Source organism: Phycodurus eques, chromosome 6 (assembly GCF_024500275.1).
Source record: "Phycodurus eques isolate BA_2022a chromosome 6, UOR_Pequ_1.1, whole genome shotgun sequence".
Classification (NCBI taxonomy): Eukaryota; Metazoa; Chordata; class Actinopteri; order Syngnathiformes; family Syngnathidae; genus Phycodurus; species Phycodurus eques.
In genome coordinates, this window is record NC_084530.1 from 21462483 (window position 1) to 21489565 (window position 27083).

General features: G+C 41.0%; 2 protein-coding genes across 17 annotated transcripts in view; both read left to right on the plus strand.

Annotated features, from left to right (window-relative positions):
- Nucleotides 1–627: 627 nt before the first annotated feature.
- On the plus strand, nucleotides 628–15968 carry tapt1b (transmembrane anterior posterior transformation 1b). Of its 2 annotated transcripts, none has more exons than XM_061680280.1 (14): nucleotides 628–832; nucleotides 1253–1383; nucleotides 3343–3461; nucleotides 4636–4798; nucleotides 4900–5035; nucleotides 5536–5633; nucleotides 7025–7094; nucleotides 7220–7300; nucleotides 7625–7734; nucleotides 9054–9113; nucleotides 9557–9625; nucleotides 9703–9779; nucleotides 9864–10039; nucleotides 11797–15968. In XM_061680280.1, the coding sequence occupies exons 1-14, from the start codon at nucleotides 661–663 to the stop codon at nucleotides 12060–12062; spliced, it is 1728 nt and encodes a 575-aa protein (XP_061536264.1). In that variant the 5' UTR covers nucleotides 628–660; the 3' UTR covers nucleotides 12063–15968. The 2 variants fall into 2 exon arrangements, with proteins under 2 accessions (XP_061536264.1, XP_061536263.1); XM_061680279.1 differs by having other exon boundaries at nucleotides 647–748.
- Nucleotides 15969–16944: 976 nt separating this feature from the next.
- Nucleotides 16945–27083, plus strand: part of prom1b (prominin 1 b) — a 30595-nt gene continuing 20456 nt past the window's right edge. For 14 of the 15 annotated variants that reach the window (XR_009768773.1, XR_009768772.1, XR_009768774.1 and 11 more), the window contains exons 1-4: nucleotides 16946–17497; nucleotides 25816–25877; nucleotides 25990–26016; nucleotides 26109–26314. Coding sequence is in view for 10 of the 15 variants with exons in the window: in XM_061679476.1 (XP_061535460.1) it covers nucleotides 17236–17497; nucleotides 25816–25877; nucleotides 25990–26016; nucleotides 26109–26314 (557 nt within the window). In the remaining 5 variants the exon portion in view is untranslated. Of the gene's footprint in view, nucleotides 17498–25815; nucleotides 25878–25989; nucleotides 26017–26108; nucleotides 26315–27083 lie in introns of all 15 variants that reach the window. The other variant, XM_061679483.1, reaches the window with a different exon arrangement.

Genomic DNA, 27083 nt, shown 5'->3' on the forward strand with positions numbered 1-27083 from the left:
GAAACCCTATCCTGCCTGCCCCGGCCGCTGCTCTTCATCCGAGGCAATAAATAGCAAATTGCCTTCGGGAGGCGTCTAATTGGTGACCTTTAGGCTTGGCGCCCATATAAAAACCACACACGCGTGGTTAATTGTGTTCACTTGAATCCCAAAGGTTACAACTCTATATTGCCCCCCGCGTCCATTTCTAAGATTGATATACAGTATCACACATACAAATGCGCAAAGTATGGCGGCCCCATTAAATTCCTGATTTGCATTATTTAGCAGTTTCTTTAAATTGGAAAAAGGAAAATAATAAACAAATTTATCTATCTATCTGTGTTTTTGTTTTATATTAATTCTTCAAAATGTTAAAACAAGGGTTAGCTTATTTTGCAATCAAACAAAAGAGTACACCGTCCTGATTATTATTATTATTATTATTCGTAGACACGTCAATTCATAAAAAAATACTTGATTGAAAAGAACTACAACAATATCAATGAACACAAAAAATTTAAAATACTCAAAAATAAAGTAAAAGTCGTCAAGGTTGGATAGCTATGCATGGGATACTGTACTGACATACACTACCACAGTGCGTCAATGCGTACGCATGACGTCGCGACGTGACGTTCGACGTCATTCTCCCAGGCAGCGCTCCGTGTCGCTGAAAAGATGGCGGACTCGCAGTCAACGGGTCTGGCGGACGATGCCGAGAAGGAGGACAGGGAGAGTGGCGGGCAGACGTCGAGGACAGGCAGAGGCAAGGGAAAGAATGGCGGAACGGATAGTCTGCGGTTCAGCGACGAAAATGGCAGCGGGAAGGGGAAAAAACGCTACCTGTCAGGTGGGACAGCTAGTCCGGCTAGCGGCTACTAGAGATACAGACGGTATACCTCCTTAGTTTGACAGCGATAGCAAACCGTCGGAGGGACTGTTATTGTCGCGGGCGATGAGGTGGTTATCCCGGGGTGAACCGTACTGTAGTACACGCTTAGCAGGTAACATCCCTTGGAGATGTGGACCATCATTCTTTGAACGTCATGTTAGCATCCCGTCCGTTATAGTTATAGTGTTATGCGGCGACCATGACTGTCAACTGCATGGCATATTGGACACAGTACTCTATTGATTTAGCGAGGGTTTATTGTAGTAGTTGTAGTTAGCAGTGTTCTCACAAGACCGTTGTGCAAAAAAATTATAATAATAAAATTCTACTAACCCTTGTAATTGAATTGCTTCCATGGTGCATGTTGTTTCTGTGAAGATCTGTCCCTGGTCAGGTTTGTAACCACTGAGCTCACCAGGGGCTACTTCCTGGAGCACAACGAGGCCAAGTACGCCGAGGGCAGGGAGAAGGTCTACACTTGCCTCCGCATCCCCAAGGAGCTGGAGAAGGTAAGCAAGTGCCAAAAGCTCTCTATGTACAACCCCAATTCCAGTAAAGTTGGGTCGTTGTGTTAAACATAAATAAAAACAGAATACAATGATTTGCAAATCATGTTCAACCTATATTTAATTGAATGCACTACAAAGACAAGATATTTAATGTTCATACTGATAAAACTTTATTGCTTTTAGAAAATAATCATTAACTTAGAATTTTATGGCTGCAACACGTTCCCAAAAAGCTGGGACATGTTTACCACTATGTTACATCACCTTTTCTTTGAACAACATTCAATAAACGTTTGGGAACTGAGGCCACTAATTGTTGAAACTTTGTAGGTGGAATTATTTCCTATTCTTGCTTGATGTACAGCTTCAGCTGTTCAAGAGTCCGGGGTCTCCGTTGTCGTATTTTACGCTTCATAATGCGCCACACATTTTCAATGGGAGACATGCAGTACAGTCTAGTACCCGCACTCTTTTACTACGAAGCCACGCTGTTGTAACATGTGCAGAATGTGGTTTGGCATTGTCTTACTGAAATAAGCAAGGGCGTCCATGGAAAAAAAAACGTTGGCAGGATATGTTTATCCAAAACCTGTATGCACCTTTCAGCATTATTGGTGCCTTCACAGATGTGTAAGTTACCCATGGCATTGGTACTAACACAGCCATACATCACAGATGCTGGCTTTCAAACTTTGCGTCCATAAGAGTTCGGATGGTTCGTTTCCTCTTTGGCTCTGAGGACACGACGTCCACAATTTCCAAAAACAATTTAAATGTGGACTCGTCGGACCGCAGAACACTTTTCCACTTTGCATCAGTCCATCTTAGATGAGCTCGGACCCAGAGAAGCCGGCGGCGTTTCTGGGTGTTGTTGATAAATGGCTTTTGCTTTGCATAGTCGAGTTTGAAGTTGCACTTACGGATGTGGCGCCGAACTGTATTTACTGACATTGGTTTTCTGAAGTGTCCCTGAGCCCATGTGGTGATATCCTTTACACACTGATGTCGGTTTTTGATGCAGTGCCACCTGAGGGATCGAAGGTCACGGGCATTCAATGTTGGTTTTCGGCCTTGCCGCTTACATGCAGTGATTTCTCCAAATTCTCTGAACCTTTTGATGATATTATGGACCGTAGATGATGAAATCCCTACATTCCTTGCAATTGTACATTGGGAAACATTGTCCTTAAACTGTTCGACTATTTTCTCACGCAAGTTCACAAAGGGGTGAACCTCGCCCCATCTTTGCTTGTGAATGACTGAGCAAATTTAGGGAAGCTCCTTTTATACCCAATCATGGGAACATGATTTGCAAATCATTGTATTCTGTTTTTATTTATGTTTAACACAACGTCTCAACTTCATTGGAATTGGGGTTGTAGTTAATCCCGGTTACATCGCGAGTCATCTTTCGCATCCCCGCTAAATCGTACATTTTTAGTGTGATTTTTGATGAGATTAATAATAGAGATCAATTAATAGAGATCAATAATGCTATTGCACATATTCATTTGCTCATATCATCGCTGTTGGGTGGAATCCTTGCATCTCCAAAATGACTGCTTTTCACATCACTGTCTAAGAACGCGGCGAACCATCGACGAGACAAAAAGCCTTTAATGCTTCACAAAGGGAAACAATTGTTAAATCATCTTCCGCAAAACTAATTTTAAAGGTGTTTGAGCCATGACAGGTGCAATAGCTGACTTTTAATCCTTTATTCGTGTCTGATAACAGCGCATGCTTCAAGTTGCTTCCTGATTGGCTATCGTTCATTTTCACTTCGCAATCATAGAGTCCCAACTCGGTGTTGACCACACAAGTAGGGATTTGGGATTGTAAATATTGAGCAGTTTTAAGGCACTTACACGCTGCACTTGCTTTGCACAGTGCTCACTGCTGTGTAGAGTGCAGCACAACGTTTATGATTGTCAGCTCCCTTTGTCTTTTTTTATTTAGTTGATGACATTTGGCTTCTTCCTCTGCCTGGATGCCTTCCTCTATGTCTTCACGCTGTTGCCCCTCAGAGTACTGCTAGCCCTCTTGCAGCTTCTCACACTGCCATGTTGTGGTCTTGGGTAAGAAAACAAAACAACTCAACTTGATCCTTGAGTTTACTGTTTTGATTAGGGGGGGGCTTGTGTTGCACTCGCTTTTTTAGACTGATTTCAACAAGTAGCCAGCGTTTAGCTCAGCTGGTAGTCTACACACCCTGCAGTGAGTTAGTCAGTTCAAGTATTATTTTATTACTGAGATAAACTAATTTGCGTTTGTCTATTGCATTTGTATCATTTCAATTCATCCATCCATTTTCTGAGCCGCTTATACGCACTAGGGTCGCGGGAGTGCTGCAGCCAATCTCAGCTATCATTGGGCAGGAGGCGGGGTACACCCTGAACTGGTTGCCAGCCAATCGCAGGGCACATATAAACAAACAACCATTCGTACTCACATTCTCACCGAAGGGCAATTTAGAGTCTTAAATTAACCTACCATGCATGTTTTTGGAATGTGTGAGGAAACCTGGAGAAAACCCACGCAGGCACGGGGAGAACATGCAAACTTCACACAGGCGGGGGATTGAAGCCCGGACCTCAGAACTGTGAGGCAGATGCTCTAACCAGTCGTCCACCTTGCTGCCTCATTTCAATTCATTTATCTCGTAATTTGTTAATTGATTTATTGCAAATGTAAGATACTAAATATTAGTGAAATAAGAAATACATTAACCCATATATTTTTTTATTTTATTCAATAATAGTTCGATTAATGATAATTAAATTAATGATAGAGAAAACAAATACAAAAAAATGAGAATGAATTTATCCAACGTATATCGAACAAAAAACTGCAAAGAACAACAACACAGTCTAGCAAAACTGAATGAAAAAAGTTGGCTTTAGGCTAATTTAGGCAGTGTTGACTTGTTGAGGAGAAAGCTGGCAACTTCAGTTTCAAGATGGCAGACTGTCATGGGGATCCCTTACTGGGCCACCACTCTTACATATAAATAAATCTAAAATTCTTCGCTTACAAGAATGGATCAGATTATTAGAAGTGGGCATAATAAACTACTGATAACACATAAATAAACGTAGACATCAATATTGGCCAGTAAACAACTGAAAATGTGACACAATGTCCCTTTAAGTGTGCCTATCGCCACACTATCACATGCAGTGCATTATTGCGAATTGCCTCTAGAGGGCAGTAAATAATCTTGTAATATAATAGATCATCTTGTTCTATTAGTGGTGGGCGCCTCTTGCAGCCGGCCCAGGTGTGCGATGTCCTGAAAGGCTTCATCATGGTCCTGTGCTACTCCATGATAAGCTACGTAGATTACGCCATGATGTACCACCTCATTCGAGGCCAGTCTGTCATCAAGCTGTACATCATCTACAACATGCTGGAGGTACTCTCAGAAGGCTGATGATGAAGATGATGATGATGATAATGATATAGGTGGCAGGTAGCCTCCTCTCATAGTCTCCGTTCCACTCCGTTTTCTGACAGGTGGCCGACCGCCTCTTCTCGTCATTCGGCCAGGACATCCTGGACGCGCTGTACTGGACGGCCACGGAGCCAAAGGAGAAGAAGCGGGCGCACATAGGCGTCATCCCCCACTTCCTCATGGCTGTGCTCTACGTCTGTATCCTTTGCTATATGTCTACCGGACTGTATAGGCGCTCCTGGACAGAATATTATTATTATTGTTATTGTATCAGCATTAACACATTACTGGTAACCTTTCATTGCTCAGTGTTTTTTTAAATAATTATTAATTAAATTTGGTCACAGTGGCTGTCTGTTCTTGTAGTATAGTGGCTCTGACTACCGGAGACATATTCCTTGGGTGTTTTTGACATACTCGGCAAATAAAAACTAGGCTTCTGGCTAATTCTGGCTTTTTTAACCATGTGTACTTCATGTGTTTTATGAAATTGCATTGCCCCCTTTCAAATAAACTGATTCATTCTGATCCACAAACACCTCATAGTGTTCACAATCACCATCATATTCAATATAAAAACTTAATTTTATAGGATTTATTAAATAAATATTTATTTATTATACATGTCTATAATTTAGGCCCATTACTTTCTCCAATAGTGTATCGCTTTATTTCCTCCTCAACGTGCTTGATTGAAGTTCTCCATGCCATCCTCATCATGGTCCAGGCCACCACACTCAACGTTGCCTTCAACTCGCACAACAAGTCACTCCTCACCATCATGATGTCCAACAACGTGAGTAGTACCACTTATCAGTTCACGTTAATGATCCCCCCGCCCCCCCCTTGTAACCCCCGTTATGGATTTGAACTGAAACAATGTACACTTTCAGCTATAATTAAGAGACTATGGCATTTGATTGTGTGCAATACAGTACTCAACGTTGTTTATAATCAGATTATTTGGCCTGATGAAACTAAAATCAGTTTAAATCAGAGAAATCCATCTATGGCGACAGGTCATAAGCCATCAGCAGATCACGTATGTCCAACATTGTGGAGGCACGTTGAAGGGTGGACATTTATAGATGCTAACCAATGTTATTAAGATAGCATATTTCTGCAAATACTGCATAATAAACATTTTACAATGTTATATTCTGTCTACATGTGTTGCGGCACTGTTTGTATTCAAATTTATAATATATGTGTACATCACGGGACTGATGGTGTAGTCGTACACTTACCTGACTTTGGTGCGGGCAGCGTTGGTTCAGTTCCCACTAAGTGACGGTGTGAATGTGAGTGCGGACGGTTGCCCGTGTCTATATGCGCCCTGCGACTGACTGGCGACCAGTTCAGGGTGTAGTCCGCCTTTTGCCGAAGTCAGCTGGGATCGGCTCCAGCGCCCCGCAACCCTAACCAGGATAAGTAGTGTTGAAAATGGATAGATGGGTGTGTACATCACATGCACTTATTCTCTTTTTAATAAAACAAAAAAGAAATGCAGTATATCTGCTCCGTTTCCATGTGGACATGACATGGCCTAAGCGACATCGGGCAGCGCCTTTGTTTTGGTTGCAAACTCCTCACCATAGTTCCTGTTTTCTTTAGTCAGTCAACTCAGCCCGTAACGAGTGGTCTCCTTTTTTTGGGTACATAATTGAAAAAATAGGTGCTGTACAACCAGGCTTAAAAAGTTATAGCTTTAAATAGACAGCGGGCAATTTTGAGGAATCCCTGCAATGTGTGTGCATGTATATTTCTCTTTTTTCACACCACAACACAAATCCGAAATGTTACATTGTGTAATACAAAATAACTGATGCTTATTATGACGGTAACTGCTGCCATTTAGCACTTTTAACTCACATTTTTTCCTCACAACTCAAGACATAAAAATTGGCCAGGCGATGGCTCGTATCTCGAAATACTCGTTAAATCGGGTCATTCCTAAATTAAGATGCTACTGTATATTAATTATGCTAACGTCTAGTTTTTTGAGAGAATGTTTTGTTTTGGGTGGTCGACGACTGAGGCGAAAGTGAGCATGAATATCTTTGTAAAGGCAGACTTTTGGATACTTTTTTTTTTTTTTTTTTTTTTTTTTATCTCATCAGATTGTGCACCTCATGTTGTGGCTGGTGATTGTAAAGTAAATGTTCATCCATTTTTGTCTGCTTACAGTTTGTGGAAATCAAAGGAAGCGTGTTTAAGAAGTTTGAGAAGAATAACCTTTTCCAGATGTCAAACAGCGGTAAGTGGATCCATGCACACAATGATTGAACTTAAACATAAATTTGAGGAGTTGTGCACAGATGCACTGTGCACAAAGTAGGTTAATCCAGGATTCATTTTGTGCGTTTTGTTTGTTACCCATAGACATAAAAGAGAGGTTCACCAACTACATCCTCCTGCTCATCGTCTGTCTAAGGAACATGGAGCAGTTCTCCTGGAACCCTGGTAACCACATGCACAAATACATCTAATGGAAAATTGTACCCTTAATCTGTTGAATTTAATGCCTTAAATTGGTAAAAGTGTCATGAAGTCAAATGGGTTTCTATCCTTTCTATCCTAAAAACATCACAGGAACATACACTTTATGGACAAAAATATTGGAACACACATCTTAATCAGCGGTTGGACAAGACCCAATTTTGCCATTTACAGGATGTCCAGATATCCTTGAAATTAGATTTTTCAAAAGGTCTTATTTGTCCTTAAAAATAACAATACTTTTGTGACTTTTATGATTCACACCTGTGCTGTTGTTTTTTTCCTCAGACCACCTGTGGGTGCTGTTACCCGACGTGGCCATGGTGATTGCCTCTGAGGTGGCAGTGGACGTGGTCAAGCACGCCTTCATCACCAAATTCAACGACATCAGCGCCGATGTGAGTCCCTCTCCGACTTCGATATACACTTTTGCCTTTCACATGGAACCCAACCAAGTTACGATTTTGTGACACAAAATCAGATAATTAGATGTTGTCATCATATCATCATTAGTGTCTGTTGTGCCATATGAAATAGTTGTCAGACAATTGCTTTCAACACAACAGGGCGGGAGAAGTGCCGATAGCGGCCTCTCCTTTCACTCTTTCTGCATCTTTGATGGGTCGCAGCACAGTTATGCAATGGTTACCCAGTGACTCAGGAAGAGATTAGCCCCTTTCCAACACTGTCAAAGCTAATCAGTAAAATCTCGCTGACTATAAAACCTGTAGTCACTCTCACACAATGAATACGTTCTCAGTTGGGCCAGCTGTGAAGGTTTTTAGTTTAGGACCAAAAGCTAATTCTACAGTGTAACCCCAAAAATGGCACAATTTGGAGTTTGACCAAAAATGTTGTAGAAAATACGCATTGAAGTTCAAACCATCATCCTTGACAGAGAAAAAATAATATTTTTAAAGAGCAGGAACTGGAACTTACAAATACAATATGAGTCATACATGCCATTTTCGATTTAGCATGTGTCCTTGGTCAATCGTGTAGCTACTCCAATGCGATAAGGTATTATCCAGCCATCCATTTTCGATAGCGCTTTAGGTCACGGGTGAACTGCAGCCCTATCCCGACTGACTTTAGGCAAGAGATGCGCGGTGCACCCTGGACTGGTCGCCAGTCAATCGTATGTAAAGCTACACTTATGGGATACTATACATCCATCGAGAGAGGACTTGAGATGTTATGAAATCCCACTGAGTTCTAGGCAAGACACGCCCTGCTGCAATGTGATTGGCTGCTGCGAAGAGGTAAGGCCTGCCTAGAACTCAAGTGTGATTCATAATAACGACTCAATGAACAGTGCATCCATCTGTCTGTCTTATATTTCTCCCAGATGGCCAAGGCGGGCACACCAGAAGGAGCAGCATTTAATTGATGCAGTGTGACAAAAACTGGTTATTTTTATTTAATTGTCATTACTTTATGTTTTTATGAAGTGCAATATTATGAAGTGCTAGTTTTCTTAATTAAAATACACATGACCACAAGCCAAGTTAATTTATGGCATTTCCCTTAATTTAATTGCGAAAAGATGATTTGCGATACAAGTGTTTTGAGTAGTTACGGAATGAATTAAACTCATATCTCAAGGCACAACTGTATTATTACTTTATATGATGTTCTCATTATGTCACATGCCATTTTAAACTTGGGGGGGAAAGCACTATTGTGATATGTTGTCTTTCTTATTTTTGCGTCACAGGTTTACGGGGAGTACCGAGCCAGTCTCGCCTTCGACCTGGTCAGCAGTCGACAGAAAAACGTGAGATAGCGCCACATGTTGTTTTGTGTGTGTGTGTGTGTGTGTTTAACTAGTAAATATTCTTCATGATTCAAGATTCAAAGTGTTTATTATCATATAAACAGTAGGGAAACATCTTCCCCCTGTGCAATGAAATTCTTACTTTGCCTAAATATGAGGAAAAACGCAGGAGTGAAGATGTCTCGCGGCCCAATTCATTAGGCGCGCTTGCTAATGAGAGCCAGTACAATTACTTGTAAATTAAGGTACCACTGTATTGAAAAATTAAAACCTCTCTGATAGATTCAATACAAAAATAACCGTTGAACCTTTGATACAGCTATTTCTATCTAATTTGATTGTAAAGATGTACCTAATGTTGTGGCTGGTGGATATACATGATTAAAGAAGTATACAGAACACTGTTTGTTGGTTGATAATGCGATTTGTGTGTGTGCGTGTAGGCTTATACAGACTACAGTGACTCTGTATCCAGAAGAATGGGTTTCATTCCTCTTCCTCTAGCACTGCTGGTCAGTTGCCTGGCACGTACAAGTGTATTACCTGTCATGTATAGTGTATGTTTTAATGCATGCCTTTCTCCACCCAGCTAATCCGTGTGGTGAGCAGCTCAGTTAAGATCCAGGGCTCGCTCTCCTTTATGTGTGTGCTGCTCTTCTATTTTGGGTAAATGTCCACCTTAGTGCTCGTTTTTTGTTTTGAAATTCAAAGAATGGCACGTTCACTCGCATGTCTTTTGTTTGTGAGCAGGCTGATCACTCTGAAGGTGCTCAACAGCATCATCCTGCTGGGCACATCGTGCGCATTCGTAAAGGACGCAAATATGGAGGAGAAACTCTTCGACCCGCCACCCTCGGCTGTCTCCAGCCGCATCAACTCCCGGGCTCATCGTGCCAAGCCACCTCACACTGCCGAGGCACAGAAAGGTAGCATAATGCATCAATGGCATTTAGTAGGCCTTGTACAAAAACGAATGCATTATATTTGGTACTTAAAATGAGTGTCTAAGTCAAATCTGGGGGGGTGGCAATGGGTCCCTGCGACCTCCTCTGTGTGGCCGGTTGTGGTGGGGCCGGCGGAACGCCCTGGGACCCTCGGTGTGGGACGTGTCCTGTCCGCCAGGCTGCTCTCGGTGGACTCCTGGGCCCGATCCCACCTCTTGGTTGATCGGGCGGGGTCCTCAGCCACCACGGTGCAGGCACAGCAATTACAGGACACTTCTGTCAGTCATTGTGCTTGCAAAACAGTGTCAGTTCACTTGCATGTGTCCACAGGCACACACACCTGGGACTTTTTCGCTGGGTGTGGAGGCACTTACTTATTGCGACAAGTAACTCAAGAATATGCGAATTGCTTGGGTATCCCCTCACTCACACTCTCGTCCTATAGACGTTTATAATTTACATACCCACTCCCACCACACTTCGGTTGTACAGCCGGGTTTACGAACCTTGTCCTGCATGCTTCTTCTCCTGTCCTTGTCCCTTCCTATCTTGTCCTGTCCTTCCCTCACCGGGTGTAGCACTACTGCCCCATACAATACTCCTATCTTATGTGTCATTCTTCTAAATATATAAGGATTTACTTTTCTCATCTTGTTCACTGTTAGTGCCTTGTCTTTTGTCTTCTTTGCTCACTCCCCTCTTGAAACTTTGTTCTGTTCGACTGATCGACTCTGATTCTCAATAAGTATCCATTATAAGACTAAGAAACCACACCGGCAGCTTAAAAACTCCACTGTGACACAGTAAAACTGTTCTGGCATAAAAGGGATACAGATCCTCCATTCTGCTTGACCTAACAGCCGAACAGGCCAAAAAAAAAAAAAAAGCATATTGTAACAGTATCACTCTTTAGGGGTTTACTCGTGAGTCGAAAGTCTTTCTGAGACTTACATTTTTGGACTCAAGCAAATAAATCACTGTTCGTAGGCAGTCATGTTTAATGTTAGAATAGCAGCAATTTCTAATATTATAACTTTAAAAAAATGACAATAAATCCTGTTAAATTATTGAACAGACAATTCCTCAGTGTCACTTGTTATCGTGGGCATAGCAAGATTATAACTGCACCAATAATAGCATTTTGGAGGTGCTGTATATGAATGTAAACATTGGATGGACGGGGATAGAAGTGCACGGTAATACTGCATATGATGTGAAGATGTCTTTTTCACAAAACCCTGTGGGGAAACGCACAGAAACTACAGAAGCCTACTGACATGGACAGGCGAGCAAGAAAAAGAGACCTACCTGCACCTTCAACCCTCCTACAATACCGTGTGCTTTCCTACAATATAATACCGTGATAAAACCAAACCGTGACATGTAGCAAACATTTGAGTGCACTTGACCAAACAGGGAACACTCATGTTTGCCACGGGCAAGCAAACATTTTTCGGTGAAAGTGCCCTAAAATTTAACTTAAAGCCCTGGACTCTCTGCTTCGTCTTTCCCGCCCCTTGACACCCTCATCCAATCACAAATCACACTCAGTTACCTTCATGGCCTCACAGACAGTTAAAAATTACAGAACTCAAATAGAATCTACTCAACACAACGGCAGGGTTGGGACAGTATTCATTTATTAATTAATCTAATTTGACAATCACTGATATAGTATATAGGGAGTGATTCCAAACACAACCATTGTTACTAAATCCAACAATTATTTCTTCCTACAGAACCGACGACGGAGAAACCCGGAATACCCTTGGCGTCGATCAGCCCGCAGCCCACCTACATGGCTGAGAGCGCCGCCCTCCCCGCCGACGCGTTGCCCAAGACTGACTTGGACACCTTCCTCACCACGCCCGACGAGGAGGAGGACGTTATGAAGATCATCAACACGGACACAGGCCTAGACGAAGAGGTGCTGGTGCGCCGAAACCCCAAGAAAGACCTGCTGGAGATTGACCGCTTCACTATCTGTGGCAACCGCATTGACTGAACACCACAACGGTGGCGGCAACCGATGAGTATTTATTAATTTATGGCTGACACAAACCAGCAGAGGCTTTAAGCTGTTACTACATGCCGGCACAAGGAGTTCACTGGGACTCTCCGGACCCTCTTCCGGTTGCTGCGCGACCTGCCCAGGATGGCGTGGAGACAGAAGTCACATAGAAATGGGAGATGTGAAACTCTTGCTGTATTGGTTAGAACTGAACTGTGGTTTTTTTTTTGTTTTTTTTTCCCAAAAGCACAATCCACAGTCGGCAGTTGCTTTAAGAAGGAACTAATTTTATAGTTTTTTTTTTTTACTTTAAGTGAAAATTTGATGTTTTTATCTGCAGTGGCAGACTCGCAGTAACAAGCTGGAATCTTGATGGCGTTCTGTTGTTGTTTTTTGTAACATGTTTCTGAATCATTAGCCTGTTTCACACGGCCTGGAAAAGCAGGCAATTGTTCTGTCTTCGGAGGTAGTATAGTTTTTGTGTATAAGGATACAGTAATCCTCAGTTATTCGCGAGGGATAGTGACCGAGCCCTGCAGTGAATAGCGAAAAAATGCGAATAATCAACACACCTGACACAGTTGCACTTCCTACCTATCCATTTTTAACAAACTAGACTTGCTCAAATGTAAGGCAACGAGCTAGTAGCTACATTAACTGATGTCACTTACTCCCTTTCGCTGGAAGTATGGCAGACACACATCACATTCTCATGCCTTTTGCACATATAATGATGTAAAAATGGCATATAATGAATAATTCATAGATTTAAGTAAACCGTATCAGATAAAGAAGATATGCACATTTACAATATAACAGGAAGTTTTGGCTTTGCGGGTTTACTGTCCCTTTAAACACATGAGCTGTTTCACATCAACATACTTCCTTGACACCAATTACTACTTTCCTATTGGCTGGCCTTTGGTGCCATCAAGTGGCATCTTAAAGGTCTTATAGAAAGAAAACAAAAATACGCTAAGAACCACAATTTGTTTTATCTTTTCTTTTTGACAATTCTACAAATGATGCAGTCCTCTAGCAATTTGGAATGACTAATAGAGCAATAATCTGGTACGGTGACCATTGTGGAAATGGTGCAGAGACTTCAAGAAATTTAAGCAGTTTAAAGTGACTAGTAGTGTGATCATTTGTGTCACCGTGTCAATTGTGCAAATGGTGCAGATACTTCTCAAGCACAAGACTGACCAGTATTGGTCAACAACAGATATGCAAACAGTGTAGAGTGCCGAGACTACTCCAGTGAGTACACGAATAATGTATAATTGGCCCGACAGAGATGTGACAACAATCTCAAGACAAAATTGGCAGCATGTTACAATGGAATTGTAAGTTAACTGTTTAAGAAGTTAATGACAAGAGGGAAGAAGCTGTTGGAATGTCTGCTTTAGTTTGCGTTGCTTGATAGTGGCTACTTGAGGGAAAGAGCTGGAAGAGGTGGTGACCAGGATGTGGAGGGTCCAAGAGGATTTTGCATGCTCTTGTCTTAGTTCTGTGGCAGCACCAAACTAGACTGTGATGGTTGAACACAGGACTGATTCGATGACTGCTGTGTAGAACCGCCTCAACAGCTCCTGTGGCAGGCCGTGCTTTCTCAGAAGCCGCAGTAAGTGCATTCTCGGGTGGGCCTTTTTGAGAATAGAGTTGATGTTGGTCTCCCACTTCAGGTCCTGAGAGACTGTAATTCCCAGGAACTTGAAGGTCTCAATGGTTGACACAGGGCAGTTGGACACCGTGTGGGGCAGCTGTGGTGAAGGATGTTTCCTGAAGTCCACACTCATCTCTACAGTCTTGAGCGTGTTCAGCTCCAGGTTGTGATGGCCGCACAACAGCTTCAGCCGCTCCACTACCTGTCAATATGCAGACTCGTCCCTGTCTATGATGAGGCTGATGACTGTGGTGTCTGCAAACTTCAGGAGTTTGACAGCTGGGTGCGTTGAGGGGCAATCGTTCGTGTAGGGAGAGAAGAGCAGCGGAGTAATTTGGTCAAAATACACCGAGGATAAAGAATTGTCCACACCTAACTCCTAATCCACCCACTTTTTGGGGGGCTGGTTCTGTCATACAAACAAGCCACTGGTCACCTTGCACTCTTTTACTACGGAACCAATGCAGAGTACAACTTTCGTTTCCATGAAGACGGAGGACGAAGCGAAGGTTACTACTATCACAGTCACAGTGTGTGAACTAAAAAACGAGCCTCATACAATTATATTACATTAGAGTGGTGGGAGCAGCATTTCATCACCAAGCTGCCAAAACACACTTGGGCAATTGTCGCTGAAGACAAATACCACCCACCACTTTGATAACCGTATTCTCCCCTGGCAAAGGCAGCACTTCATCACCAAAATGCCAAATTACACCAAATTTGTGGATCTTTGTGTGTGGCTAATGCTAGTGGATGAAAAAAAGTCACTTTTACATATTTATTCTTTGACACCTAACACCAGGCGCGCAGAACCATTTTTCCTATCAAGGGACATTTTTTTGAAGTCCTCCATGGGGCCATCGTAAATTATGGAAAAATGTGATGCGATAAAATGTTATATATTTTGTAAGCATTTGTGGGAATTTTTATACAGGTTCCTCCTAGGTTTTTAGGGCCATATATGGTCTGCAGGCCACAGATTGCCCAACCCTGCTTTGAATACAGATCAAAAGATTTTTTTTCTTTTGACACAGCGGCGGCGTGAGTTTTATTAAGACTGCTATAAAATTATGTTTTTAAATGATCAAATGACCAAATTCAATTTCGTTTTACTCTGTGTGCATGAACATCTGTTTTAACTTTTTTTTCCTCAATAATCTCAGAACAATAAATCAAGAACAACGTTCTGCAGGTAAAATAACTGAAATAAGTTATTGGTGTTTTGCATAGACGTGATTATGTACCATGGTAGATTTCAACTCCCAATTTACGTGAAATATTCTTTCTCAATGTGATACATGTCAGGTTTTAAATGTTTTTCCACAGGTTTGCTGACACTGACAGGCAGGATGTCACCCTTACATTGTTTTGTACTGACTTAGATGTAATAGCATGAGAACGTATATACAGGCCACTATCATCTATAGTTAAATTCCAATTGTGTTCCATTTGAATTTAATTCCAAGTGACATTTTTTAATAGGAAATGACTCCTGTTCACCCACGCTTGTCTCATGTTATATACAGTGGGTATAAAAAGTCTACACACCCCTGTTCAAATGCCAGGTTTTTGAAATATGAAAAAATAAGACTAAGATCAATAATGTCAAAACCTTTTCCATCATTAATGTGACCTATAGCTTGCACAACTACAAAAATCAAATGTGAGAGGAAGTAAAAATAAACTGAGATCATGTGGTTGCACAAGTGTACAGTTCACACCATTTTATAACTGGTGATGTGGCTGTGTTCCGAATAATCCAGTCACATTCAAACATGTTAAATGGGAGTCAGCACACACCTGCCACTGTTTAAAGTGCCTCTGATTAACAAATAAAGTTGATATTCTTATCGGCTTTTGTTTTAAGGTTCTAATTTTTTCCCTTAAAATATATATATTTCTTTTTTTCAATTGTGTTGTACAGATTATAGGTCACATTCATGTTGTAAAAAGATTCAAATCATTAAAATGGTTTATCTTGGTCTAATTTTTTTTAACAGTATACAGTATTAAAAAAAATAATGGCTGTAGAACAGGGATGTGTAGACTTTTGATGTCCACTGTACCTCGATGCAACTATCTCATCTTGTACTTGCTGCCTCTTTGATTGTTTAACTGAACAATGTTACTGATGGCTTCCTGAGTTGCTTCTTGTTCAGTCAGTGTGTGTGTGAGTGTGAGAGAGAGATATGTAATTTTCGCAGAATAATAATAAAAGGTTTTGTAATGCATTCTGGTGTTGTTACTTCTTAATACATGTGATGACTTGACAAAGAGATTAGTGTTTAAGTTCAATCGACCCAGTCAGAGTGGTAGTATGTGTAGTAATGTGGTTGTATTTTAGGTAAAGTGGTGTACAACTGCTCTGCATTACACTGTTTATAATAATTTTGGGGTGGTAAAACAAATTGCTTGAAAAAAAAAAAAACTCTCAATTTGATGCAGCACAGTAGTTATTTCTGTTAAAACATGACATAATTATGGGTCTGCACACATTGGCAAACATTTCAAGAAAGGGCATTTTCAACATTTTATTTATTTGGAATATTAATAACATCCATCCATCCATTTTCTGTGCCGCTTTTCATCACTGGAATAGCGGGCGTGCTGGACCCTGTCCCAACCGACTCTGGGCGAGAGACGGGGTACACCCTAAACAGGTCGCCAGCCAATCGCAGGGCACATAAAAGCAAATAACCATTCGTACTCATTCACACATACGGGCAATTTCGGGTCTTCAATTAACCTACAATGCATGTTTTAGGGATGTGGGAGGAACCTGGAGTATCCGGAGAAAACTCCACACAGGCGAGGTTTGAACCCGAGTGTCTGTGTGTGTTTTTGTGTGTATATATATATATATATATATATATATATATTATCCATACGAATGTTATACAAATATTTCTATTATTTTATATGTTTAATTTATTACAGCTGTTGTATCTGAATTAGATAATTCAGGTGTACCCTATGTTAAAAAGATAATGGGGCAGGTGCGTGTAACTCAAGGCACCGTCTACTAATGTCATGAAAGGTCCCAAACTTTATATCGTTTTTTTTATTTTTTTTTTGCCTGGTCGCCATTAATATAATGTACCACAGGCTTTTGACAGACAGTAAACTGCATTTTCTACATGTTTGTTTTAGTTCCATTTTTATTCGTATTCAATAACTTGAAGACGGTCTCTCGCCTCTGTCCAGCAGGATTTAGAGCTCAGCAGGCGGCCGGTGCGCCCGACGTCCACTTCTGTTCACTCCATCTCGTCCAAGAAGCGAGCTACCCCGGGGAAGATGCGCGTCGCGGGTCCGGACGGAGCAGACTGGAGCTAACGACAGAGTGAAAAAGTTACCGCTCGCTTGCTTGGTTGTACGCCGGTCAGGTGTGACCGTGTGAGGTCGTCCGGAGCTCGGACTGGAGCGGTTTTGTCTTCTTCGGACTACAGGTCGTCTAACTCCTGGATTATTTTTTTTCTCTTTTTACCCCCTCCCGGAGCCATGTTGTGGACACGGTGGCTCGTGTTGCTGCTGTGCTGGTGGGGTTCCGCGAGCGGCCATTATCAGCAGCCGAAGCAGGGTGACTCGAGAGCGGACCCCCACCGGCAGCGCTCGGCACCGCCGGTGGAGCCGCTGGATTTTGGCTTCGTCCCGGCGGCGGTGTACGACACGCACGCCTACTACGAGCCCGGGGCGATGGGGATACTCTTCCACATGGTCCACGCTTTTCTCTTCGTGGTCCAGCCAAACTCCTTCCCCAAAGGTCAGATTATTAAAACCTTTATCTCCTCTTTTACGTCTTTCAAATACTTCCACATTTCATACACAATTCAAATCATTCAAAATTTCAAAGATTTAAAAAAAATTCAGGACAGGTGAGGCCTTATTTTCCACGTTTAAAATGTACTTTTTCCAGAATTCCTCATGTTCCACACCCCAAAGTGGACATACAACAAAGACAAAAAAATAAAAATAAAAGATTCTCCGTCATCCCAAATTGAAACTGTTCAGCTCATCCAAAACATCCCTGTAACTATTTCAAAGATTCCGATAATTACAACATTCCTAAAAGGACTTTTTTTTCTAGACTAAAACTAAACCATTTTTTAACAATAAAATAAAAAAACAGTATTTTTTTTTTTTACATTAAAAAATATGTGAAATAAGCATTTTTCCTCACCACATGCAAGCTAGACCAGGGTTTTTCACACTGTGGGTCGGGGCCAAAAGTGACTCCCAAGTAAATTTTTATTGGTTCAGCAATTCATTTCATTGATCAGTAATCAAGTCCAATTACTTCCATTAATGTAAGATTTTTAAATATTTCTTAATAATATATAAATAATTGTGTATCTTTTTTAACATAAAAAAATAAGAACATTAGAATAATCTTGATCTTTATCGTAATCTCTTAAAAAATATATATATTTAAAAAGTGTGATGAAATGTAAATCTTTCCTCATCATGTGCAAGCTAAAGCTTTCAAGTTAATTTTTAGTGGGTCGTGAATCAATTTCTTGAGTCATCAATCGGGCTCACAAATTTTTTGGGGGGCGCAAGGGCTATTCATGTCTTTTGTGTCCTTCATCAATAATTTACAATATGAGTGGTTGTTATGGCAATACAAACAGTACCATAACCCAACGCTGAATTCTCTACCATTATTGACAATTGACAATCTTTGGCCATTTCATTAGGTGACTCTAGGACTGGGCAATTAAATCAAGTTGATTTGTCAGAATACATTTTTTAATCGATTTTTATTGTTGTCGTTTTTTTGTGCCAATTCCGTAGTTCAAAGCGCGTCCCTGCTGACGAGCACTGCTACTTTTGATTGAAATTGTCATTTAATTGAGAACTGTTTCTAATATTTTGATCCTCTGGTGTAGCTGGGGGAAGGCCTCATACTCAGTCCAAGTGGCCCGTGTCACTAGTTAAACAACAAAGTCCAAACGTGCGCCATCAAAGACCATGCGCTATTTAGTATTTACACACTGCTGCTATTTACACACCGTTTAACTAACAGTCGATAAAATGCTTGAAATCCTGGTTGTTGTTAGCTTCATTTTATTGGTACATTATCTTAAAATATGTTCGTGAGTGCAGCTGTAGAACTAAAATTATTGTATTTATATTAAAAATACCACTCGTTAGTGCATATACGGTGCTTCATAAATGTATTAGACCCCTTGTCTTGATAACGAGACCGTCCTCCATTATAATGCGGACTTTCAATTCCCAGCGAGCTTTTCACGTTTCACCGTTTTGAACAGGAATGAATTAATCTTTCATACCTCAAATGTGAAAAGTCAGAAATGAATCTAGTAGACCACTCTGTCGCTAAAACAATTTTTTCTGTTCATGAATGCAAGTAAATAACTAGAATTTGACATCGTAATCAATCAAAAAATAATGGCCTTTACTATCGTTTTTGTTTTGTTTTTCGTAAACCATAATAAATAAATTTGCAGGCAGCAATGAAGAGGCCCTCACACTGCCTTTTTCAAGGTGAATAGGTCGAAATGATCATTGAACTTTGACCGTGCTCGGCCAACATAATGTGGCAAAAAAGCTTGGCATCACCCATCTGCGAGGACTTGCTTGATCGGGTTATGGGTTATTTTCCGGTTATGTTTCGTTCGATTTCTGTCATAGGTCCTTGAGAGTTTTTCTTGTTACGTAATGATAGATATGCCAGACCAATTTCATGTCGATCAGTGAAACTGGTGTCAGGGACTTATTTTTCCTAACATTCCAGGCTCTTTTTCTTTCATGAAATTCACCCCCAAAATGGTTGCTTCAAAGCAAAATGTCTGACTTCCTGTTCAATTTCGGGCATGGGTCCTTGTGACTTTTTCGTGCGTCATGTTATGATAGACGTCCACCCTATTTCATGTTAATCGGTGAAGCTGTTTTTGGTTGCTGATTATTTATTCCAACTTTCCAGGCTTGCTGCTGAATGAGCGTTGTAACAAGTGTGCACTCTTGTGACGTTGAACCCATAAACCGATGTTATGATCAGATTAATGCGAGTCGCAGATCATTGGCCATCAATCCTGTCCTTGTTGTTTTGTCACATGACCGGCGTAAAGTCAACAACGGGCTGCCGGGTGCAATCCTCGTAGATGAATTTTTACTTCCGCCACGTTCAAAGCTCTCACCTGGATCTGTTAGTGTGTACGCGAGTGGTCACGTTGGTGTGTTGACGCAGCGCAATAGGATTGGAGGCCTTTAAGTCGCTGCCATTTTTGGTGCGTGGCTAATCAATTAACAGATCAGTGATTAGGGGAGGCTTTCTCAAGTCACCTGCATCACTGCGTAAGACCTTAATCCAGCGGGACCATATGCTGCCACGGGCGGGAAGGCTTCGCTCTGAGGATGACACAGGTGGTCCACACCTATGGGGTTGTTGGGAAGATCAATCCAAATATATCCATACAGGTGCCATATTGATATTCATCAACATTAGTGGTTGTGTGGGTTTTCTGCAGGTATTCCGGCTTTCGCCCACATTCCCAAAAAGGTTAGTTGGTTAGGTTAGTTGTGCATAGGTGTGATTATGAGTGGGAAGGTTTTGTATATACTATACAGTATGTGCTCTGCAATTGGCTGGCAATCGATTCTCTCGCCCAAACTTGGGTAGGATAGGCTCTAGCTCACACGCAAGCCTAATGAGGACAAGCCCTCTAGAAAAATGGATGCATGGATGGATGGTATCATATCACATCTGTTTTGCTTACTCATGATTGACTGGCAACCAGGGGCGACTCATCATTAGACAAACATGAGACAAACACAGGCAATTATCGTGGGGCCCCAAATGACTCATAAAAATGTATTCATAAAGTCGTCTAATTTGAATAAATTATTGTTTTAGTCGTCATTCACGGGCCTAAAAACACTTCAAAATTCTTAATCTTTTATGACCATTGTGATCAATCAGTGCTCCCCTTCCTTCTCATTCAATGGACTATTCCATCTTCTTATTGCACATGTGCAAACTTGATTCAGGAAGAGGGTAGCAAAATAAACTGCGTTGTTAGGAAAATTAAGCAGTTATCCCAGTGGAGTGAAGAAGAGAAGGCGAGAGGGGAAAAAAAAGTTTTATCAGAACTACCAAAGGTTTCGACCTTTTTCATAGTAACACCATATCTGCGTAACTGAAAACAGCAAGATCCAGATGCTCTTGCTAGTTCCAGTAGCACTGGTATCAATGTCAGTCGAGGAGGATGCAGTAAAAATGAAGTGGACACGAGTGAGTCTTTTCATCACGATGGTATGAGTATTCAAGTGGTCCAAATGGTAAACTACCGGTATATTAAATGCCGTTTAATGTCCTGATCAAGTATCAGTAAAAGTGTGGAGATGATTCACTTATTAGATAACAATCTTCAAGAAGGAAATTGACCGCAAACTCAACCCTACTCACTTCACAACATGCCGCTGTTTGGTAGACAGTGAACAATTCTTCAAGAAATAGATCAAGTGCTTGCTTCAAGCTGTTTATTGCCACTTCCTGTTGAAGTTTACTGTAAAACTAAACAAAGAGAATTACACGTATATTTACCCAAACCACATAACTTTGTTCTATACAAAAGTCTGCAAGCTTCATGCCAACACACAATTCAAAACGCTATAGACAGGCTAACACAACTAGCATCGCTATTGTGGTAGGTTTAACCCTTTAAGCGATGTCTATCTGAACACAAATGATGTAGCAACACGCATTGCCAGAGAATATAACAATACTCCCAGGCATACATTCTTTATCCTCTGCAAAAACGACTACTAATACTGCAGCTTACTGAGCAGTTGTGACCATCTTTGTGTTTACATGTATAATTGTGCCCCCTGGTTGCTAAGGAGCTCACACCAGAAGAAGCCGCACAATGAATGCGTGAATTCATGATGCACAAACTGTTTAGTTCTTTACATTCACTTGAATTATGTTATTACTGTATGTTTTCATAAAATACATTATAGAGTGCTGTTTTCCTAGAGTGCTATACAAACACAAACATAAACATCTTTGTTTTTCAGGGGGAGGTGAGACGGATTAATTGCATTTTCATTCATTTCAAAGGGGAAAGATGAGTTGAGATACGAGTGTTTTTAATTACGAGTATCAAGGCGCCACTGTATTCTGGTTCTCTGGGTTCTGTGTAAAAGCCCATCATATCACCCCTCCCTTCAAATCCATGGGACGGTTAGGTTTGCAGTGAAAACGCTTTTTGGGCTCTTTCGCTTGTGTGTGGAATCTTATCCCACTAATAAACACACGCACACACACGATAGATTAGGGGATTACCATGCACAGAGCTAATGCTAACCTGCTGAAACTGCGACCAGTACAGATGGCATTGTCAAACACACAAATACACACTTGTGCGAAAGTGGGTCACACTTGTTGTTTTGTCTGTTTAACTTCATGACTGTGATTGGTTGTAGACACGTGCAGTGCAGAGGGGAAGTGGCCAAATGCCAAAGTTTTTTGCATTTATATATATATATATATATATATATATATATATATATTTTTTTTAAAGGTGGCACGGCGCACGACTGGTTAGAGCGTCTAGCTCACAGTTCTGTGGACCTGGGTTCAATCCCCGGCCCAGCCTGTGTGGAGTTTGCATGTTCTCCCTGTGCCTGGGTGGGTTTTCTCCGGGTACTCCGGTTTCCTACCACATCCCAAAAACATGCGTGGTAGGTTGATTGAAGACTCTAAATTTCCCGTAGGTGTGAATGTGAGTGCGGATGCTTGTTTGTTTCTATGTACCCTGCGATTGGCTGGCGACCGGTTCAGGGTGTACCCCGCCTCCTGCCCGAAGATAGCTGGGATAAGATCCAGCAGCCCGCGACCCTAGTGAGGATAAGCGGTAAAGTAAATGGATGGATGGATGTGTATATATATATTTTTAGAACAGTGATTCACAAAGTGTGGCACTACTAGTACCACTGGTGGTACGCAAAAGAATCACTGCCTAAGTACACTTCAGTTGTATTTCAGTTTTAGTACGAAACATTTGTGCATTTAATCTGTAAGTACTCGGCAATATGTATTTGTCATTGTTGCAAAACAAAGCCCTGGCTTTGCTTATTTTAAGGTGACGCAGCAGCAAAAAAAAAAAAAAAGGGAATGTTCTCACTCACATACACACCCGTAGGTGTGTACGTGAGTGCGAATGGTTGTTTGTTTATATGTGATTGGCTGGCGACCAGATCAGCGACCAGTTCAGCGACCAGTTCAGCGTGTACCCCACCTCTCGCCTGAAGACAGCTGAGATAGGCTCCAGCACGCCCGCAACCCTAGTGAGGATAAGCGGTACAGAAAATGGATGGATGGATAGATTATTCATGTACAATATACTCTGTTATATGAATGTATCTAAATAAAGGGCCCATATATACTGTACATGTTTAATAATTCTAATATAAAGTAAATATGTTTTAGAAGAAAAAAAACAATGTAAGACTATTAAATGTAAGAAATACAAAATAAAACTGACATTGTTTTATATTAAATTTTAGAAGACCTAAAACAAAATGTAAAAAAAACCAACAAAGTTTTCATTATTGTATTTTCACAGAAAACATAAAAACTTTAATCAAAGAAGTCCTCAATTATTGGACAAAAATTAATAAGATGCCTTCTTTCCCTTCTTGAGGAAAATAATGACAAGTAGTGTCACTCTGCTGCTGTAATAACTTCAGCAATGTTTTCACAGGGGATAGGCGACTACAATTCCTTGATCGACAAAAGCCAACATTGGCAATCAATTTATTATTTATTTAAATATTCATTTTAATTGGATAGCAGAATATCAACTATGAGTTAACGTTATGAATTTGTTGGCTTCTTTAGTCGGTAAGATGAGGTGGATCTGAGGTCACGAAGATTCCACGCTGGGTTGAAAAAGGTCTGCTCGACATCTCTGGTTAATCTGTCAGAGCGGGTCAGCGCAGAGGATTGTGCCAGACTATATTTACTTGTTACCGGAAGACGCAAGGGGCCTTTTTTTGCTTTAATCATTAGAGACCTGTTGCTTTGCTGCATCACACAACAGTGGGAGGGCAGGGGCATTAGGCAGGAACAAGAAGTCAGACAGACATGTGCTCAGGAAAGGGTTTATCCATACTGTTGTATAGATTTGCACAGGTTCATTGCCAGGAGGCGACTGAATGACCAACATCTTATTTATGACAGTTTTATTTTAATTTTTTTTTAATTTTTCACATTTTCAGCTGGGCTCCCTGATTCTTTATATTTATAAAAAATATTAAATTAATATTTTTCACACTTAATTTCTGATTAAAAATAAAAATAGACATTTTTATTTCAAGTTTCGTTAGATTTTTCACACTCACCCACAACTCCTTAGGCCTCTTACTTTTTAAATACTTTTATATGATATATTATGACAAACATTTTATAAAATGTATGAAATTCATTAAAATGTACAATGAATTAATTCTTAAAATTGTAAACAAAGATATATATATATATATATATTTATTTATTTTTTTTAAATAAAAAAATATCGAATGAATTTTTCATAATTAATTCCATAATTTTAATTTACATTTTGTTTAATTGTTCACTTGTGTAATTGCGACGCTTGTTTATCCCTCCTGCCTCCCCCTCTCTCCTTTCGTTTGCTGTATCTTCCCCCTCCTACTGGGTCACTGAACTAAGCTGTCTAAGCTTAGCTGCCCTCTGCAGCTAATGCTAACTAAGAAGCTGTGAAGACAAAAAAAAAAAAAAACAGGTGATGCCAATGCGACTCACTTGCGATGCATCTGCGGACTTCTCATACTCCCAAATTCCTGCGAATTGCATGTTTAAAACAGGAGTCGTACATTTTGGTGTGAAGCAGCCATTTGGAGGGTGAATTTCATGAAAAAAGGGGCCTGGAAAGTGACAAAAAATTATGGTCGTGAAAATACGGTATTTTGTCTTCATTGAACCTAACATGCATGTTTTTGGAGTGTGGGAGGAAGCCAGAGTATCCAGAGAAAAACCCACACAAGCACTGGGAGAATGTGCAGATTCGAACCAAGAATCTTGCCACTGTGAGGCAGATGTGCTAACCGCTATAACATCAACATCATACTTGACATCAAATGTTTATATATTATGAAACTTCACAACTGAAATGAAAGTCTTAAAATTCAAAAAGGTTAGTCGTTCAGATCATTTTTCCTTGTCACTTGCATGTTTTTCCACTTGTGGCTTGACAGAGTTTGTGGGTCGCGTTCAGTTATGCCCTCAGGTATGACACATTTCTCACTTGTTGCTGGGTAAACTTCGTGGAGCAAGTTCAATTGTGCCCCGAAGTCCGACACATTGTCCACTAGTTGCTGGGCAGGATTCACACATTTTTCTCTAGTTGCTAGGCAGAATTCATGAATTCACATTCAATTGTGCCCCCAAGTCCAGCACATTTTTCATTTGTTGCTTTTTGTGGGGCACATTCAATTGCATGCCCAGTTCCAAAAATGTTTTCCACTTGTTGCCAAGCAAGCATGTTTTCCACTTTCTGCCTTCTCGGCAGAATTTGTGGCGTATGTTCAATTGTGCCCCCATGGATGACACATTTGTTCGACAGATTTTATGGGCCGCATTCAGTTGTTCTCCCACGTCCGACACTTGTTGCTCAACAGAATTCACGGGGTCTAAGACAAGGTTTTGAACTCGTTGCTGGGCAGAATTTGTGGGATCTGTTCAATTGTGACCCAAAGTCCAACACGTTTTCCACTTTTTGCTGGGCAGAGTTCATATGGTGCATTCAATTGTGCCCCAAGTCCAAAATTTTAAAAATGACATATGCCAGTCTTGCTCATTATACTGTTCCCTGGGTAACTTAGGGCAAGCAAGATTCTTCCGCGCCTAGCATAAAATGGGCAGGGAAGTCATATCAACACACTAAAGATTATGAAACTATTTTTTGAAAAAAATAATCAGTACTCTGCATCTAATAGAAAATATGAAGTGGAAAGAAAATGGCAGTGCCATTTAGTGGATACATTGATGCACTGCCAATTCAAAAATCACCTAAATCATTTTTTATTTGTTTTCAGATCTGATTGTTAAAGTAATTCAGCAAAATATGGGAGGAATCAAACTTGAAGAATGGAGAAAGGTTTGTCCTCGCTTTCATTTTGTATAGCTATGCGAGATCATATCACAGTTCAACAATTGCACTTGCTTTTTTCCCCCGTACGTCTCCTTATCGCATGAAACACATGATGCAGCCAGACAACGTTGTCCTCCTGCTCGAGGTAAGCCCCTCATAACATCGAACTTCAGTATAACTAACCAAATTTTTTGACAAGGGAGACTGATGGGTGTTTTCTCTCCGCCTGCTTCACAGGGATTCTACTATGAGCTGGGCTTCCTGGTCTGCGCGACCATCGGCCTCTTGTTCGTGGTCCTGGTCCCCGTGTTGGGCATGTGCTTCTGTGTTTGTCGTTGCTGCGAGAATTGCGGAGGAGAGATGCACCAGAGACAGAGGAAGAACACCGACTGCCGACGAGGCTTCTTCACAGCCACGCTCATCGTCACCACCATTTTAATTATGTGAGGAACCCAAAACTATTTGAGCCAGCTAACACAGAGCAATGTGCTCTAGATTAAAAAAAAAAAAAAAAAAATTGGATTTTTCGGGGTATATTTATCCTAGTCATGTCATGATTGGCTTGGCTTGTTGCCAGGCACAATTCATAGGGCGCAATTATAACTGCCCCATTACATGTTGCCAGGCAGAATTTATGAGGCTCTTTTATAACTTCTCGGATGGTTGTTGCTAGGCAGTATTCACAGAGCTCAATTATAATTGCCCCAACACCTGTTGTAAGGCATATTTCGTAAGGCTCGATTTTAACTGCACGACCACCTGTTGCTTGTCAGCGTTCATAAGACTTGATTATAACTACCCCTCCACTTGTTACCAGACAGAGTTCAGAAGGCTTGATTATAACTTCCCAGTCACCCGTTGCAGAGTTCATAGGACTCAATTGTAATTGTCCAGCCACTTGTTGCTAGCCAGAATTCAAAGGGCGCAATTGTTACTGCCCCTTCAAGTGTTGCCAGGTAGGATTCATAACACCGGATTATAACTACCTTTCCACTTGTTGCTTGGCAGAATTTGCAGAGCTCAATTGTAACTGTCCCACTACTTGTTCCTAGTCAGTGTCCACCGGGCGAAATCTTAACTGCCCGAACACTTGTTGCCGGGCAGAGTTCATAGGGCTCTGTCATAATTATAGCTTTGATGCTTGTTGCTAGGCCGAATTCATAAGGCATAATCATAAAAGCCAAGGTGTTTATTGTTAGGCAGAATTTGTAG